The sequence below is a fragment of the Schistocerca cancellata genome, chromosome 5 (assembly GCF_023864275.1).
Source record: "Schistocerca cancellata isolate TAMUIC-IGC-003103 chromosome 5, iqSchCanc2.1, whole genome shotgun sequence".
Classification (NCBI taxonomy): domain Eukaryota; kingdom Metazoa; phylum Arthropoda; class Insecta; order Orthoptera; family Acrididae; genus Schistocerca; species Schistocerca cancellata.
The window spans coordinates 171,744,991-171,762,149 of record NC_064630.1 but is presented as its reverse complement, the minus strand read 5'-3'; the positions used below and the strand labels follow the sequence as shown (position 1 = coordinate 171,762,149).

Here is a 17,159-nt window from a genome sequence, read left to right as displayed (position 1 = left end):
GTGAAAGGCGTGGACCAAGCATGTTACATGCTTCAACGTAAAGAACAAAGGTTTCAATTCGTTAACAGCTGACCTCATGTGTAGAACTTGGTCTGTAACCGTCAGAACAACTTTTTCAAACTCGATATCACTAGACCACAGCTTTGACAAAAGACCATGAGTGATTGCCTTACCCTGTTAACAATGGCTTTCTACAGCTCGTACATTTTTAACAGCACATGCTTAACGTTCTCCCCTGCTAAGAGTAAAACTAAAATGTTCAAAACATATTGTGCTATTGAATCTATGGTTACATCCAAAATGATTTCCACATCGCAGTCAGACAATTTCTCCCTGATTCTTTGTATGGTTTCTTGCTAAACAGGCACCATTTAAATTTTTCTTAAACTACTCTCATAGGGCGTTGACATCTTTGCGTATTTTTGAAGAAATTACTTGAAGGCTGGATGGTTCAACTTCATCACCTTGAATAGTTTCCAGTCCCAGACTGGGTCCATTTGGAACATATCCCTCGCCACTTACAAGGGAACCTCCCCATCGCACCCCCCTCAGATTTAGTTATAAGTTGGCACACTGGATAGGCCTTGAAAAGCTGAACACAGATCAATCGAGAAAACAGGAAGAAGTTGTGTGGAACTATGAAAAAAATAAGCAAAATAAACAAAATGAGTAGTCCATGCGCAAGACAGGCAATATCAAGTATAATGTGAGCTCAGAAGCGCCGTGGTCCCGTGGTTAGCGTGAGCATCTCCGGAATGAGAGGTCCTTGGTTCAAGTCTTCCCTCAAGTGAAAAGTTTACTTTCTATATTTTCGCTAAGTTATGATCTATCCGTTCGTTCATTGACGCCTCTGTTCACTGTAATACGTTTAGTGTCTGTGTTTTGCGACCGCACCCCAAAACCGTGCGATTAGTAGACGAAAGGACGTGCCTCGCCAATGGGAACCGAAAACATTTGATCCCAAGGTCATAGGTCAACCGATTCCTCCACAGGAAAACACGTCTGATATATTCTATACGACACTGGTGACGGCATGAGCGTCACATGACAGGAATATGTTGTCGACACAGCTAACTTGTACACTTGGCGAATGGGTAAAAAGATTCTTCTACCTTGCCCGATTTAGGTTTTCTTGTGGATGTGATAATCACTCCCAAAAAAGTGATGAAAACATAAGAGCTTGTCACATAAACTGCAACAAATGAATGCAACAGTTTCACAGTCGCACAGTTTTCCCTGTCCTCTGTCAAAGCATACGTTTTTAACGTTTACAAATTTTTCCGTGTGTAGACCGTCAAATCCTGCACATGTCCAAGCAAATCTGAACATGTCCTGGAATTTTGGAGAGCGAAGTTGATTGTGTGTGAGCGCCTGAACTTTGATAATTGTCTGAAAACAAAAATTAAACTTTTCACTCGATGGAAGACTTGAACCAAGGACCTCTCGTTCCGGAGATGCTCACGCTAACCACGGGACCATGGCGTTCCTCAGCTGACATTAACCTTGATGTTGCCTATCTTGCGCATGGACTACTCAGTTTGTTTATTTTGCTTATTTTTTTCATAGTTCCACACAACTTTTTCCTGTTTTCTCGATTGATCTGTGTTCAGCTTTTCAAGGCCTATCCACTGTGCCAACTTGTAACTAAATCTGAGGGGGGTGCGATGGGGAGGTTCCCTTGTTAGTCCTGTTTTCCAACCATCTTCCTATGTTCACTCTGGTCCATCGCTTCGTTTTTCAACGCACTCCTCCACACCTTTCAGCAATCTATCCCATGGTCTTACTCTTAGTCGTTTACTTCGCATCTGCATTTCGTGTATCTTCTTGGAAATTCTCACGTTTTCCATTCTCTCTATGTGCCATACCATCTTAGCCTGTTCTGCAAGGGTTCCTCTTTCACTACTACCCTTATCCTTTCATTCCTCATCCTGTCTCTCCTTGTTACTCCTAACGTACTTCTAAGGAACTTGATCTCACATGTCTGCAATCTGCTTACATTTCTTTTCTTCATTACCCATGTTGGGGTGTAGTAACTTCTATGTATTACTTACTTGCTTTTTTGTGGGACGTCTTTGTTCCAAACAAGGCTCCTAACACTTCGAGGAAATGCTTCTATCTGTCTGCCATATTCACTGATCAGTTTCTCATTTGCTCTATTTTCCTCTGTCACAGTTCCCAAGTACTTCGCACTTTCCAACTTCTTCAGTTTTTCACCTCCAATCCTTATTCCGCTAGTCGGCCTATCTTTCTTTCTAGCTGTAACGAGGACCTCACATTTGTTGACATTAAATTTCACTCCATACTGTCTCACAATTTCTTCCCAAGCATCCAGCTGTTCCTGAATATCCTCTTCCCAGTTTCCGCAGATCATCGGGTCATCCGCGAACATCATTGATTTCATCTTGTCTTCTCCAGTTTTTTCCGCCAGCTTAATCATTATCTCATCCAAGACCACGGCGAAGAGCAGAGGTGACAGTACACTGCCCTGTTACACACAACTTGATTGCTGGCACTCCTCCGTCCTTTCATTTCCTACTTTCATACAACTGAGACTCCCACAGCATATCTCCTCCTCTCTACTTGTCGTCTCGTTTTCCACTCCCTTCTTTTCTAGTTCTTTCCAGACGTTTCTTCTACAGACGCCATCAAATGCTTTTTCTGTATCGAGAAAGGCCATCACAAAGTCTTCCCCAAACTCATAGTAGTGCTCCTGGAGCTGCCTCACTGCAAATATGAAGTCAACAGTTGACCTCCCGGGTCTGATGCCACGTTGTTCCTCCCTCGATTTGTTCGCCACCCTTGTTCGGATTCTACTCTCCAGAATTATTTGCATATGCCTCGGCACCGTATGGTATCTGAGTGACTCCTCTGTAGTTTCTACGATGGATGGTTCAGCTTATTGAGTGGAATTCCTGCCTGTGTAAGAGCTCAACAAAAATCTATGTTGAATGCCTTCGAATCTGGCTTTTTGAAGAACACTGTTACTTGCTTGAAGAGTCTTAGTCTTTTGGTGCCGAAATCTAGAAATTTGTTGTTTGATGCGATCTAGCTGGTGTTTTCATCTAACAAAATTTTTAAAATGCAAATTGTCTATCACATAACTGTTCCATTAGTTTCTATGGAATATTTTTTGAATTCCTGAGCTATAACAGAAAAATGGGTCACCGGGCGTCTTGGCGTGGTAAAATGTAGTAACACAATCGTTTAGTAACAAACTTCAGGTCACGAACAGCAGACTACTGATTGTGGTGAAACTAAAAGAATGGGAATGCTATTTGCATTGTTACAGGCAGTTCACAGCGGTAATGTGAGAGAAAGAGGATCTGCCGTACACATAATTACTTTCGACTGTTGCGGGTTTGCTTTCAGGCCCATGTTTACTGAAAGAGGTAGGTTTACTATTTGCATGCTCACTGAAAGCTAAGAAGAGGTTAATTAAAAGTTAAACATTTTATATTGATCTGAAAAAGTATAAAAATGAAATTAAATGACAAGTCATTTCTAATGATATTAAAATGAGTCCACGAAGGTTATTGAAAGGCTGCAGTAAAAGAAAAAAATGCAGAAAACAGAATTATGGACATAGCTGGAGATAAAAGGGTAAAAAGTGTCAATAAGGGAAAAAGTGGCATGAAGATATGTCTTTTCGCAAATAGAAGCAAAATTTTACACTGTGGTACCTTTAATTTACCATAAGAAAACAGGTGCGCATCTAAAAATCCTAAAACTGGTTATCACTGTTAATAGCGTCTACATGCTTCGAAAGACTGCTGAATTTACCGCGGTGTATACTAAAGAAAAATCAAGATACGGGAAAAGCGTTCGACAATGTCAAATTGCGCAAGATGTTTCAAATTCTGAGAAACATAGGGGTAAGCTATATGGAAATACGGGTAATATACAATACGTACAAGAAGCAAGAGGGAACAATAAGAGAGGAAGACCAACAACGAAGTGCTCGGACTAAAAAGGGTGTAAGGCAGGGATGCAGTCGAAGAAGCAGTGACGGATATAAAAGAAAGGTTCAACACTGGAATTAAAATGCAAGATGAAAAGGTATCAATGGCAAGATTCACTGATGACGTTGCTATCCTCAGTGAGAGTAAAGAAGAATTACAGGATATTTTAAATGGAATGAACAGTCAATGAGTACAGAATGTGGATGTACAGTAAAGCTAAGAAAGACGGAAGTAACGAGAAGTGGCAGAAATGAGAACAGCGAGAAAATCAACATCAGAATCGAGGATCATGAAGTTAATGAATATAGCTGCCAAGGCAGCAAAATAACCCATGATGGACGGAGCAAAACGCAGACTAGCAATGGCAAAAAGTGCATTCCTGCCCAAGAGATGTCTACTAGTTTCAAACATAAGTCTTAATTTGAGGAATAAATTTCTGGGAATGTGCGTTTGGAGCATAGCATTATATGGTAGTGAAACATAGACTCTGAAAAAAACCAGAACAGACGAGATAAGAAGCTACAGGACTTTTGGTCAGGTGAATTCATGGTTATAAATACAAAATCAAATAGGGGTAATGCAGAAGTAGGTTATGAATAATACAAAAGGAATGCGGGTAAGCTACTACAAACAGCATAGTGAACGCATTATTGTAGCCAAGATAGACACGAAGCCCACACCTACTACAGTAGGACAAGTTTATAAGCCAACTAGCTCTGCAGATGACGAATAAATTGATGAAATGTATGATGAGATAAAAGAAATTATTCAGATAGTGAAGGGAGACGAAAATTTAATAGTCATGGGTGACTGGAATTCAAGAGTAGGAAAAGGGAGAGAAGGAAACGTAGTAAGTGAATATGGATTGGGGGTAAGAAATGAAAGAGGAAGCCGCCTAGTAGAATTTTGCACAGAGCATAACTTAATCATAGCTAACACTTGGTTCAAGAATCATGAAAGATGGTTGATTACATGGAAGAAGGCTGGTTATACTACAAGGTATCAGATAGAATATATAATGGTAAGACAGAGATTTAGGAACCAGGTTTTAAATTGTAAGACGTTTCCAAGGGCAGATGTTGACTGTGACCACAATATCTGGGTTATGAACTGTAGATTAAAACTAAAGAAACTGCAAAAAGGTGGGAATTTAAGGAGATGGGACCTGGATAAACTGACTAAACCAGAGGTTGTACAGAGTTTCAGAGAGAGCACAAGGGAACAATTGACAGGAATGGGGGAGAGAAGTACAGTAGAAGAAGAATGGGTAGCTTTGAGAGATGAAGTAGTGAAGGCACCAGAAAATCAAGTAGGTAAAAAGACGAGGACTAGTAGAAACCCTTGGGTAACGAAGAAATATTGAATTCAATTGATGAAAGGAGAAAATATAAAAATGCAGTAAATGAAGCAAGCAAAAGGAAATACAAACTTCTCAAAAATGAGATCGACAGGAAGTGCAAAATGGCTAAGCAGGGATGGCTACAGGACAAATGTAAGGATGTAGAGGCTTATCTCACTAGGGGTAAGATAGATATTGCCTGCAGGAAAATTAAAGAGACCTTCAGAGAAAAGAGAACCACTTGTATGAATATCAAGAGCTCATATGGAAACCCAGTTCTAAGCAAAGAAGGGAAAGCAGAAAGGTGGAAGGAGTCTATACAAGGGCGATGGAAGAGGATGTAGATGGAGATGAAATGGGAGGTATGATACTGCGTGAAGAGTTTGACAGAGCACTGAAAGACCTGAGTCGAAACAAGCCCCCGGGAGTAGACAACATTCCATTACAACTACTGACAGCCTTGGGAGAGCCATTCCTAACAGAACTCTACCATCTGGTGAGCAAGATGTATGAAACAGACTTCAAGAAGAATGTAATAATTTCAATCCCAAAGAAAGTAGGTGTTGACAGATGTGTAAATTACCGAACTATCAGTTTAATAAGTCACAGCTGCAAAATGCTAACACGAATTCTTTACAGACGAATGGAAAAACTGATGGAAGACGACATCGGGGAAAATCAGTTTGGATTCCGTAGAAATATTGGAACACGTGAGGCAATACTGACCCTACGACGTATCTTAGAAGCTAGATTAAGGAAAGGCAAACCTACGTTTCTAGCATTTGTAGACTTAGAGAAAGCTTTTGACAATGTTGACTAGAATACTCTCTTTCAAATTCTGAAGGTGGCAGGGTTAAAATACAGGGAGCGAGAGGCTATTTACAATTTGTACCGAAACCAGATGGCAGTTATAAGAGTCGAGGGACATGAAAGGGAAGCAGGGGTTGGGAAGAGAGTGAGACAGGGTTGTAGCCTATCCCCGATGTTATTCAATCTGTATGTTGATCAAGCAGTAAGGAAACAAAAGAAAAATTCGGAGCAGGCATTAAAATCCATGGAGAAGAAACAAAAACTTTGAGGTTCGCCGATGACATTGTAATTCTGTCAGAGACAGCAAAGGACTTGAAAGAGCAGTTGAACGGAATAGACAGTGTCTTGAAAGGAGGATATAAGATGAACCTCAAAAAAGCAAAACGAGGATAATGGATCCAGAATGAGATTTTCACCCAGGCTGTGGCTAAGCCATGTGTCCGCAATATCTTTTCTTTCAGGAGTGCTAGTTCTGCAAGGTTCGCAGGAGAGCTTCTGTAAAGTTTGGAAGGTAGGAGACGAGGTACTGGCAGAAGTAAAGCTGTGATTACCGGGCGTGAGTCGTGCTTCGGTAGCTCAGTTGGGAGAGCACTTGCCCGCGAAAGGCAAAGGTCCCGATTTCGAGTCTCGATCGGGCACACAGTTTTAATCTGCCAGGAAGTTTCGTGGATAATGGAATATAGTCGAATTAAGTCGGGTGATGCTGCGGGAATTAGATTAGGGAATGAGAGGCTTAAAGTAGTAAAGGAGTTTTGCTATTTGGGGAGCAAAATAATTGATGATGGTCGAAGTAGAGAGGATATAAAATGTAGACTGAGAATGGCAAGGAAAGCATTTCTGAAGAAGAGAAATTTGTTAACATCGAGTATAGATTTAAGTGTCAGGAAGTCGTTTCTGCCGGCCGGGGTGGCCAAGCGTTTCTAGACGCGACCGCTATGGTCACAGGTTCGAATCCTGCCTCGGGCATGGATGTGTGGTTAGTTAGGTTTAAGTAGTTCTAAGTTCTAGGGGACTGGTAACCTTAGCAGTTAAGTCCCATAGTGCTCAGAGCCATTTGAACCAACCAAGTCGTTTCTGGAAGTATTTGTATAGAGTGTAGCCATGTATAGAAGTGAAACATGAACGATAAATAGTTTGGACAAGAAGAGAATAGAAGCTTTCGAAATTTGGTGTTACAGAAGAATGCTGAAGATTAGATGGGTAGATCACATAACTAATGAGGAGGCATTGAATAGTATTGGGGAGAGGAAGAGTTTGTGGCGCAGCTTGACTAGAAGAAGGGATCGGTCGGTAGGACATGTTCTGAGGCATCAAGGGATCACCAATTTAGTACTGAAGGGTAGCGTGGAGGGTAAAAATCGTAGAGGGAGACCAAGAGATGAATACACTAAGCAGATTCAGAAGGATGTAGGCTGCAGTAGGTACTGGGAGATGAAGAAGCTTGCACAGGATAGAGTAGCATGGAGAGCTGCATCAAACCAGTCTCAGGACTGAAGACCACAACAACAACAACCTAATAGCCAGACCGTCCACCTTTGGCATACATAACAACGGCGGCGCATCGTGGAACGGAAGCAATGAGGCCTTGGTAGACATTCACAGCACTGATGAGGTTTTTTTCGATATTTATGGAATTATGTATCGTCACTAGGTCCCTGAAGGTCAAATTATTAATCAATATTAGTACCTTGCGGCTCTTGCTCAACGCGTGAGAAAATAATAAAAGAAGACCCGTTTTGTGGAACAGTTCTGCATCATAACAACGCACCGGTTCATACCGCACCGTCTGTTAAGAGGTTTCTAACGAAGTACAGCATCCCACCATATTCGCCTGACCTATCACCATGTGACTTGTCTATTCCCAAAAGTCAAACCTGCATAAAAGCAGCAAGTTTTCAGTCCGTTGAAGCAATGGAAGAAAAAGCGGCACGCGTCATCAAGGAGCTGACAGAGGAAGAATTCCAGCACTGTTTCCACCAATGGAAAGTTCGAATGGAGCGTTGTAAGAATAGAGGAGGGGAATAGGTTGAAGGTGACAGTTACTACAGATGTATGTTTTCGAAATGAATTGTTTTATAGCAGCAGTCCTATTATTTTGTAGCCACACCTCGTACCTCCGCATAGTTGCAACACCGACTCAAAGGAAGGCCTCGGCGCTTGTTCGTGACGTCACGTCAGCTAGGCACGGCGAACGCCAGGTCTGTTGCAGGCATACTCATAATGGTGTGTCTCCCTCTCTGACACAGGAAAATGTGAAACTATTGGCGGTAGTTGACCAACACACATTGTTCAGAGAGATTTCTGCAATCAATTAATTGTGCAATTCATTACACTTTTTAACAAATAGTATACTCCTGAACTTAAATTTCCACCTGTTTTAAGGATTGACATACAAAAACAACTTCATGGTCCAGCAGCAACAGAATTCGTGCTTCTTTACCTTATTTGTAAATCTGAGGAAGTTACGATTGTACTGGGTTGCTTTTACAAGAAACTGTGAACATATTGGTGCTCTTCTTTGGGTATTTTGGTTGACTATGTGGTGAGGAGCACTGAATGTTAATGAAATATCTTGCGATTGTAAACTTTGGTGGAGGGGCTGATGGACAGAAGAAGATTCAAAAGAGAGATACTTGTTTTATCAAATAAATTTTTTTTATCTTATAAAGTTTCTACTTTCAGTTGCAAGAGGGGAATATTTATCTTTTCTAATGTGCATGTTTAAAAAAGCTTAAGCTCAGCAGTATTTTCGATGTATGAAGCTATTTTGTTTCCTGTTTAGAATTCCTTTCGTTGAAAACGACTGTAATTTAATGACTGGCAACAGTTGGACATTTACACATGTAAACTAGTTCACATTTCCAGTGACGATCTCAAAGGAAAATAAATAAATAAAAGAAACGAGTTAATTGTTATGGGGTTGGGGTAAGTTTCGATAACAAAATGGATCAAGTAAATGTAGTTACTTGAATGTAAAATTTCCGAAGCTTGCAATGGGGCAAAGCATCTTCTCATATTGATCTACGTTTGTTTCGACAGGATTCAGTAATACAGAACTATGATCTTCATTTGTAGCTTTACGATACTAAGAAAATCTTCCATCTAAATAAAACTGCAGAATTCAAATCAATACCAAACGTTTTGTCCAAAAATAAGAGATTTATAGTGATAAGCACGCCCAGGCGTTTCTGCCTGCAACAGACCTGGCGTTCGCCGTGCCTAGCTGACGTGACGTCACGAACAAACGCCGAGGCCTTCCTTTGAGTCGGTGTTGATAGTTGCCACGTGCAGGGTGGATTGTGAGCGGCATTTGGCGTGTTTCAGACGGCGCTGAGCCACATCGCGGCCCACGGCTCGCTGCCCATGCTGGAGGCGCTGCTGCAGCACCCCGAGGTTGACGTCAACAAGGCCGACAACGAGGGAAACACGCCGCTCCACTACGCCGCGCAGGCCGGTGCGTACATCCTGGCCTAGCAGCAGGAAAAACTGTCTTCACTGCTTCTATCTGTGCCAATCCTGGTCTGTGAAACCAAATACAACGTGACCTTCACTTACGGACTCTTTATGGGCTTTTAACTGTTATTTCTTTAATGTTTATTTGCGCAATTGATTTCCGTGTCTTCTCCTATGCTGTTATCTGACGTACAAAATGTTACTGAAATAATCTGCTGTTGTTGTTGCGGTATTCAGTCCTGAGACTGGTTTGATGCAGCTCTCCATGCTACTCTATCCTGCGCAAGCTTCTTCATCTCCCAGTACCTACTGCAACCTACATCCTTCTGAATCTGCTTGGTGTATTCATCTCTTGGTCTCCCTCTACGATTTTTACCCTCCACGCTGCCCTCCAATACTAAATTGGTGATGCCTCGATGTCTCAGAACATGTCCTACCAACCGATCCCTTCTTCTAGTCAAGTTGTGCCACAAGCTCCTCTTCTCCCCAATTCTATTCAATGCATCCTCATTAGTTACGTGATCTAGCCATCTAATATTCAGCATTCTTCTGTAGCATCACATTTCTAAAGCTTCTACTCTCTTCTTGTCCAAACTATTTATCGTCCATGTTTCACTTCCATACATGGCTACACTCCATACAAATATCTTCACAAACGACTTCCTGACACTTAAATCTATACTCGATGTTAACAAATTTCTCTTCTTCAGAAATGCTTTCCTTGCAATTGGCAGTCTACATTTTATATCCTCTATACTTCGACCATCATCAGTTATTTTGCTCCCCAAATAGCAAAACTCCTTTACTACATGAAGTGTCTCATTTCCTAATCTAATTCCCTCAGCATCACCCGACTTAATTCGACTACATTCCATTATCCTCGTTTTGCTTTTGTTGATGTTCATCTTATATCCTCCCTTCAAGACACTATCCATTCCGTTCAACTGCTCTTCCAAGTCCTTTGCTGTCTCTGACAGAATTAAAATGCCATCGGCGAACCTAAAAGTTTTTATTTCTTCTCCATGGATTTTAATTCCTACTCCGAATTTTTCTTTTGTTTCCTTCACTGCTTGCTCAATATACAGATTGAATAACACTGGGGAGAGGCTACAACCCTGTCTCACTCCCTTCCCAACCACTGCTTCCCTTTCATGTCCCTCGACTCTTATAACTGCCATCTGGTTTCTGTACAAATTGTAAATAGCCTTTCTCTCCCTGTATTTTACCTCTGCCACCTTCAGAATTTGAAAGAGAGTATTCCAGTCAACATTGTCAAAAGCTTTCTCTAAGTCTACAAATGCTAGAAACGTAGGTTTGCCTTTCCTTAATCTAGCTTCTAAGATAAGCCATAGGGTCAGTATTGCCTCACGTGTTCCAATATTTTTACAGAATCCAAACTGATCTTCCCCGAGGTCGGCTTCTGCTAGTTTTTCCATTCGTCTGTAAAGAATTCGCGTTAGTATTTTACAGCAGTGACTTATTAAACTGATAGTTCGGTAATTTTCACATCTGTCAACACCTGCTTTCTTTGGGATTGGAATTTTAATTCTGATCACTGAAGTTCCCGGGTCTTTAATTTTGAAGAATTACTCTGTTCCACTTGCGTAATATCTGTCCTGTGTTACCTGTCAGATGACTGCGAGCTCAGCTTGAGAACGTCGGTCATTTCGTGAAGCTATTTCGTATGTAATCGATTCAACGAAATAACATCTATACAGTTGTTTCTTTTTGATTTGACATACATTACTTTCTCTTTGTTATTTCTGGCACCTACCGTTATCATACGCTCGTACCGTGGAATCCACCACATTCGTTCATTCTGTTCAGCACTTAATTCTGTATTACCATTTATTATCGTAGCTATGGCTGCAATTTATTTATTTTTTCTTCACCAAACTGGGTCTAATAACCCTTCTGTTCAGCACTTTGTAAAAATAAAACTTACTTACTCGTCACACGTAACTCTGAAAGTGGACTAGGTGCGGAGTCTGACTACGTAAAGCAAACTGTAAGCCCAGGCTATAATAGCCTATTTAATATATCTCATAAATATCACAATAACAGTATGGCTTCTACAACTTACTAGGGCCATCTCAAAAGTCCTGCACACTGCGCATGCGCGACCGTTACGATAGCGTGATCAAGTTGAAATTCATGTCACTTGTGAGCGAGATCTTAGTTTTCATGGTGGCATCGTCGTCGCTGGTTTGCGCTACTATGTCGTGACTATTCAGTTTTAAAGTGGCAGCTGAAACCGAGTCGGGTGAAATTACACGTAGCGACCGGCGTTCCGGCATCAAAATCGAACCCTATCTGAAAGAACTCAACGGAAATTGACAACACTTGGAGAGAGGTGTGTGCGAATAGTGTAGTGGATCGTAGCAACAATACCACAGTGAAGGTCGGGTAAGCACTGAGGACAACACAAGACGTGGAAGGCCATCAACTGCTACAGACCAAACCTCTCAGGTTATTGTTAATAATATCTTCAGAGTTGATTGACGAAAAACATGTGGGTAAATTACTTATGAGGTCAGAATGTCTGCCAGTTCAGTTCACAGAATGATAACTGAAAAGTTAAAGGGGAAAAAAGTTGTTGCCAGATGGGTTCCGCATTATCATCTGAGTGAAGAGCAGAAAGCGGGCCGCAAAAGAATCGCAGGAGTATTGCTTCAACGTTGTGGAATCGAAGGAGAACAGTTCTGAAATTGTTCAACTTTATACCTGGATTCGAGATTTTGAGCCATAACTGAAGTCTCAGTTGTTACAATGAAAAAGTTCCGACTCTACGCACTCAGTTCCGCTGCCAACAATCTAAGATGAAATTGATGATGATCTTTGCGTATGACATTAATGGAGCCATAGCTACAACACTTCTGTAACAGTCGCGTACTACGAAATGTTTTTGTAAAATGTTTTGAGGCCCGAAGGTTCCTCAAAGAAGGCGTGACATGCTTGCAGCTGATGTCCCCATTTTGCACGATCATGCAGGACCACATATTGCCCTACCAGTGAGAGAAACGCTCCACAAATATGGATGGGAAATACTTTTCCACCCACAGTACATTCCTGACATGAGCCCACCAGACTTTGATTTGTTACCCAAATTGAAGGAACAACGCGGAAAACCTTTCTTGTGAGGTGACACGAGTAATCAGCCAGCTCAACAATGAAGGTGTCCTACCCCGGATACAGGATTTCCCAAAACGCTGTGAAGCCATCATACGCAAGAATGGATTTATATTGAAGTAGCGTAAAATAAATAATTTTTTTAGTTCTCTTACAGTGTGTAGACTTCTGAAATGCCCCTCATATTTACATCTCAAAGCAATATCTGAATATTTCTTAACACCAAAGAGGATGGGAAATGGACGTGATACACTGATGGTTGGGCCGAAAGGAAAACAGGCAGGATGGAACGTTAGATACCACTTGAAATGAGTTCGGCCAAAAACCAATGCGGTATTATGGGACAAAAATAGCAGCTTTGACCATATTTTACTATCGGTAGGTTATTTAAGCATGCAGGAGATGAATACACTTCCTCGAAAATGGGCAAGCAATCACGAATCCGTCATTCACTTATGAAAGAGCAGCATATAGTTGAATTAATGGAATGAAGCTAACTGAAAGTCATGCTTCTGTAAGTTCCTTGAAGCTTGACAAATCACGTTGCTTTTGCTATTAAAATGGTTCAAATGGCTCTGAGCACTATGGGACTTAACATCTGTGGTCATCAGTCCCATAGAACTACTTAAACCTAACTAACCTAAGGACATCACACACATCCATGCCCGAGGCAGGATTCGAACCTGCGACCGTAGCGGTCACGCGGTTCCAGACAGTAGCGCCTAGAACCGCTCGGCCACATCGTCCGGCTTTTGCTATTACTTAAATACAACTTGCGGAATGCAATCCAAGCGTTAAGCTGATGTCGAGAGTTGCAATGTGAGCCCTAATTGCTATGTTTTAAAACTCTTAGATTTCAAGTGGGATGTCGCGGTTCAATGTCGAAAAATTTAGAAACTATTTTGGTTTAGTCGATTTCTGATAATCGAAATTAGAAACTACTTATCTTTCATGAAATTGATTCTTTAAACAAAATTTACATTCAGTGTTAAAAAATGAAAAGGCGTAAAGGTTAATGTGTTCCTTTCCTAAGTTCATGCATTCACGAGATACTGAAGCAACTGTATCGTTTTAGTCAAACAATGCAAGTTGCGAAATTTGCACACACCTAGAAAAACTCAAAAAGTTTTTTTTCTCGACGTATGACAAGTGTCCCAAGTGTGCACCCCATTGATTCTGCAGATATCAAGACTATAATTATATTCTTCCCATGTTGTGTGCAGCATGCCCTGTCAGTGTGTTCAGAAACACTGTTGATGCGAGCTCACAGTTCTGATAGGTTTCTTGGCAGAGGAGGCGTAAATAATGAATCTTTCACGTAACCCCAACAAAAAAAAATTGCATGGGGTTAGGTCGAGAGAGCATGAAGGCTATGACATGAACTGCTGGTCATCAAACCCACCACGACCTATCCGTTGGTTTCTCCATTTCCTGTTTAAGAATTCATGAATATCATGATGGAAGTGAAGTGGAGCACCATCTGTTGTTAGTCCATGCTGTGGTCTCCAGTTGTGCCATGAGCCAGTTCTCCAGCATGTCTAGATACACGTGTCCTGTAGCAATCTTTTTGCAGAAGAAAAAGGGGCCATATACTGCAAACCGTGAGGTTGCAAAAAACACATTAACTTTCAGTGAGTCTCGAATGTGCTGCACGATAGCGTGAGGATTCTCTCTCTCCTATGTTCGCACATTGCGCCTGTCCACTGTGCCATTCACAAAAAGTGTTGTTTCATCACTGAAGATGAGCGTCTCACGAACCCCATCCTCTTCCACAACTGTTGCAACTGTGCCGAAAATTCAAAGCATTTTACTTTGTCAGGGCTGACTAATTGCAAGCGGTAAGGCTTCATCTTTAATGGTTTCCTTAAGGTCTTTCAAACAGTCAGTTGTGGTATGTTGAGCTCTCTGCTAGCTCTGTTTGTCGACTTCTCTGGGCTACGTACGAAACTCGCATGCTGGCCACGACGGTTTCTTCACTCACTGCAGACCGAGCCATTGATTTCCTCCTGCAGGCGCATCCTGAAGCTTTAAACAGCACGTAACATCGCCGAATGGAGTTGCCAGTTGGTGGATCTTTGTTGAACTTCGTTCTGAAGTACCGCTGCGCTGTTAGGGCAGACTCAAGTGAATTCATTTCAAACACAACATACGCTCTCTCGGTCCTGTCGCCATCTTGTCTAACTACTCACTGTTGCGCACTCCTGGCAGAAATCTGAAGTTCTGCTGCAACAATACACAGCCTTCAGTTTTTCTATATGAGTGTTTAGTTTTCTGACAATATGTCAATTACTTTAGCTACAGTGAATTTATGAAATTGCTTCAATCATTTATTGTAGCCTTGTACTTGACAACAATATAAACTTTGGAATCTAGAATGTCTCTTTTATACTGAGTAGCAATAATTAAAGTGCAGCTACTCATCTAGGTCCAGTTTGACCTGTAATTATCGTAAGGCTGCGAAACGTCGTAGATATACTAATGAGTTAATGCGGTATTGATTGCGGTACTGATTTGGGCTGAAAAAAAAACTGAGTTTTAGCGGTGGCCACCAGGTGCAAATTTGGCGCTGTACACTGTTTGATGACATGGCACCCATGCTGTCATTTGACAAAACATAACGCGAGTGAACAGTTTGACTATCGAGAAAAGAGACAGTGCTCTGTTACTGAAACTTTTTTTTGTGAACTTCAGCAACTACAGTGCTGCATTGAGAGAGTATTGCCAACTGAAATGTCTGATGTTAGGCTCGATGTCATCAAATGGTTAAAACAAGATGATAATGAAGTTCTAAAACACAGGTGAGCTTGGTGTGGCACCTGAAAGTTATTGGCGCGGCTGTTGCTGTTGTAACTGACCATGCAACATGTGCCCCAGGTAGTGCTCGTGCAGTGTCACGAGAATAGTCCCTCCTATGGTCAACAGTATGGAACGTTTTGCAGTCTGTTTTACACTGGGAGCCGTATAAGATCCAGTTGGGGCAGCAACTGAAACCTCATGATCCGCAGCAACATTCTGAATTTGCTCTTCGGTTTCTGGCACGGTTGATGATGTGTGGCCGGGCAGTATTCTACAGAGTGACAAGGCACATTTTACACCACAGGGTGTCGCGAATAAACAGACCTGCCGAATTTCGGGTACTGTTAAACCGCGTATCGTGCACGAAGAGCAGTTCCAATCGTAATGTATGACTGTATGGCGTGGATGCACAAGCGTCTTTATTCCCGGTCCATTCGTCTTTGAAAACTCCCAGAGAGCCTGTCAGGTGTAGCGTGACGTACCACGTTATCGAGGCCTCCTTGTACAGCATGTGATACCTGCTTTTGAAGAACGCAGCTCTGTGGAAACCATTGTTATCATGCAATGTGGGGCAATGCGCCATGTCGTTTGCCCACTGTAAGATCTGCTTAAATCGGTCTCCACCCGATTTGAAGGCCAGTATATAGGAACACGCTGTGTAAGTGGCTATTAATAATAATATTAACATTACACTTTTCTAACTTGTTTGAGCTTTTCTGCCCTCATCTGCTGTCATCATAAACAGGTAGCAGAATGGGCAACACTTGAGTCATGGTTCATGTTCACGGTAACCTGAATGAATGGGCCCAAATCTTAGTATGAAAAACACCCACAGAAAATCGCCTCCCGCCTTAGCTTCACCCTCCACACTCTGCAGTTTAAACGCTCCACTTGACCTGCAGTGCACTCGTCGCCAAGTATTTGGAAAGAGGCTAAAAATCGCCACACTTCGGACCACACTAGACGTCTGCAATCAGATGAAGTCCAGTTTCTGTATTGTCTGGCTCTATGAAGTAGTGGAGCCTTATGTGCCGTTTTGAGCAATTACCGTGTGCCAGGTACCTTACTCTAGGTGTCCACTGCATGGCGAGCTCTACGCAGTGTTCGCTCGGAAACTACACTCCTGGAAATTGAAATAAGAACACCGTGAATTCATTGTCCCAGGAAGGGGAAACTTCATTGACACATTCCTGGGGTCAGATACATCACATGATCACACTGACAGAACCACAGGCACATAGACACAGGCAACAGAGCATGCACAATGTCGGCACTAGTACAGTGTATATCCACCTTTCGCAGCAATGCGGGCTGCTATTCTCCCATGGAGACGATCGTAGAGATGCTGGGTGTAGTCCTGTGGAACGGCTTGCCATGCCATTTCCACCTGGCGCCTCAGTTGGACCAGCGTTCGTGCTGGACGTGCAGACCGCGTGAGACGACGCTTCATCCAGTCCCACACATGCTCAATGGGGGACAGATCCGGAGATCTTGCTGGCCAGGGTAGTTGACTTACACCTTCTAGAACACGTTGGGTGGCACGGGATACATGCGGACGTGCACTGTCCTGTTGGAACAGCAAGTTCCCTTGCCGGTCTAGGAATGGTAGAACGATGGGTTCGATGACGGTTTGGATGTACCGTGCACTATTCAGTGTCCCCTCGACGATCACC

At 42.2% G+C, this 17,159-nt stretch overlaps 1 protein-coding gene across 1 annotated transcript in view; it reads left to right on the top strand.

Annotated features, from left to right (window-relative positions):
* Positions 1-17,159, top strand: part of LOC126188425 (ankyrin repeat domain-containing protein 33B-like) — a 155,669-nt gene that overhangs the window by 49,784 nt on the left and 88,726 nt on the right. The window contains exon 2 of the mRNA XM_049930028.1: positions 9,433-9,562. Within this exon, the coding sequence (XP_049785985.1) occupies positions 9,433-9,562 (130 nt within the window). The remainder of the gene's footprint in view (positions 1-9,432; positions 9,563-17,159) is intronic.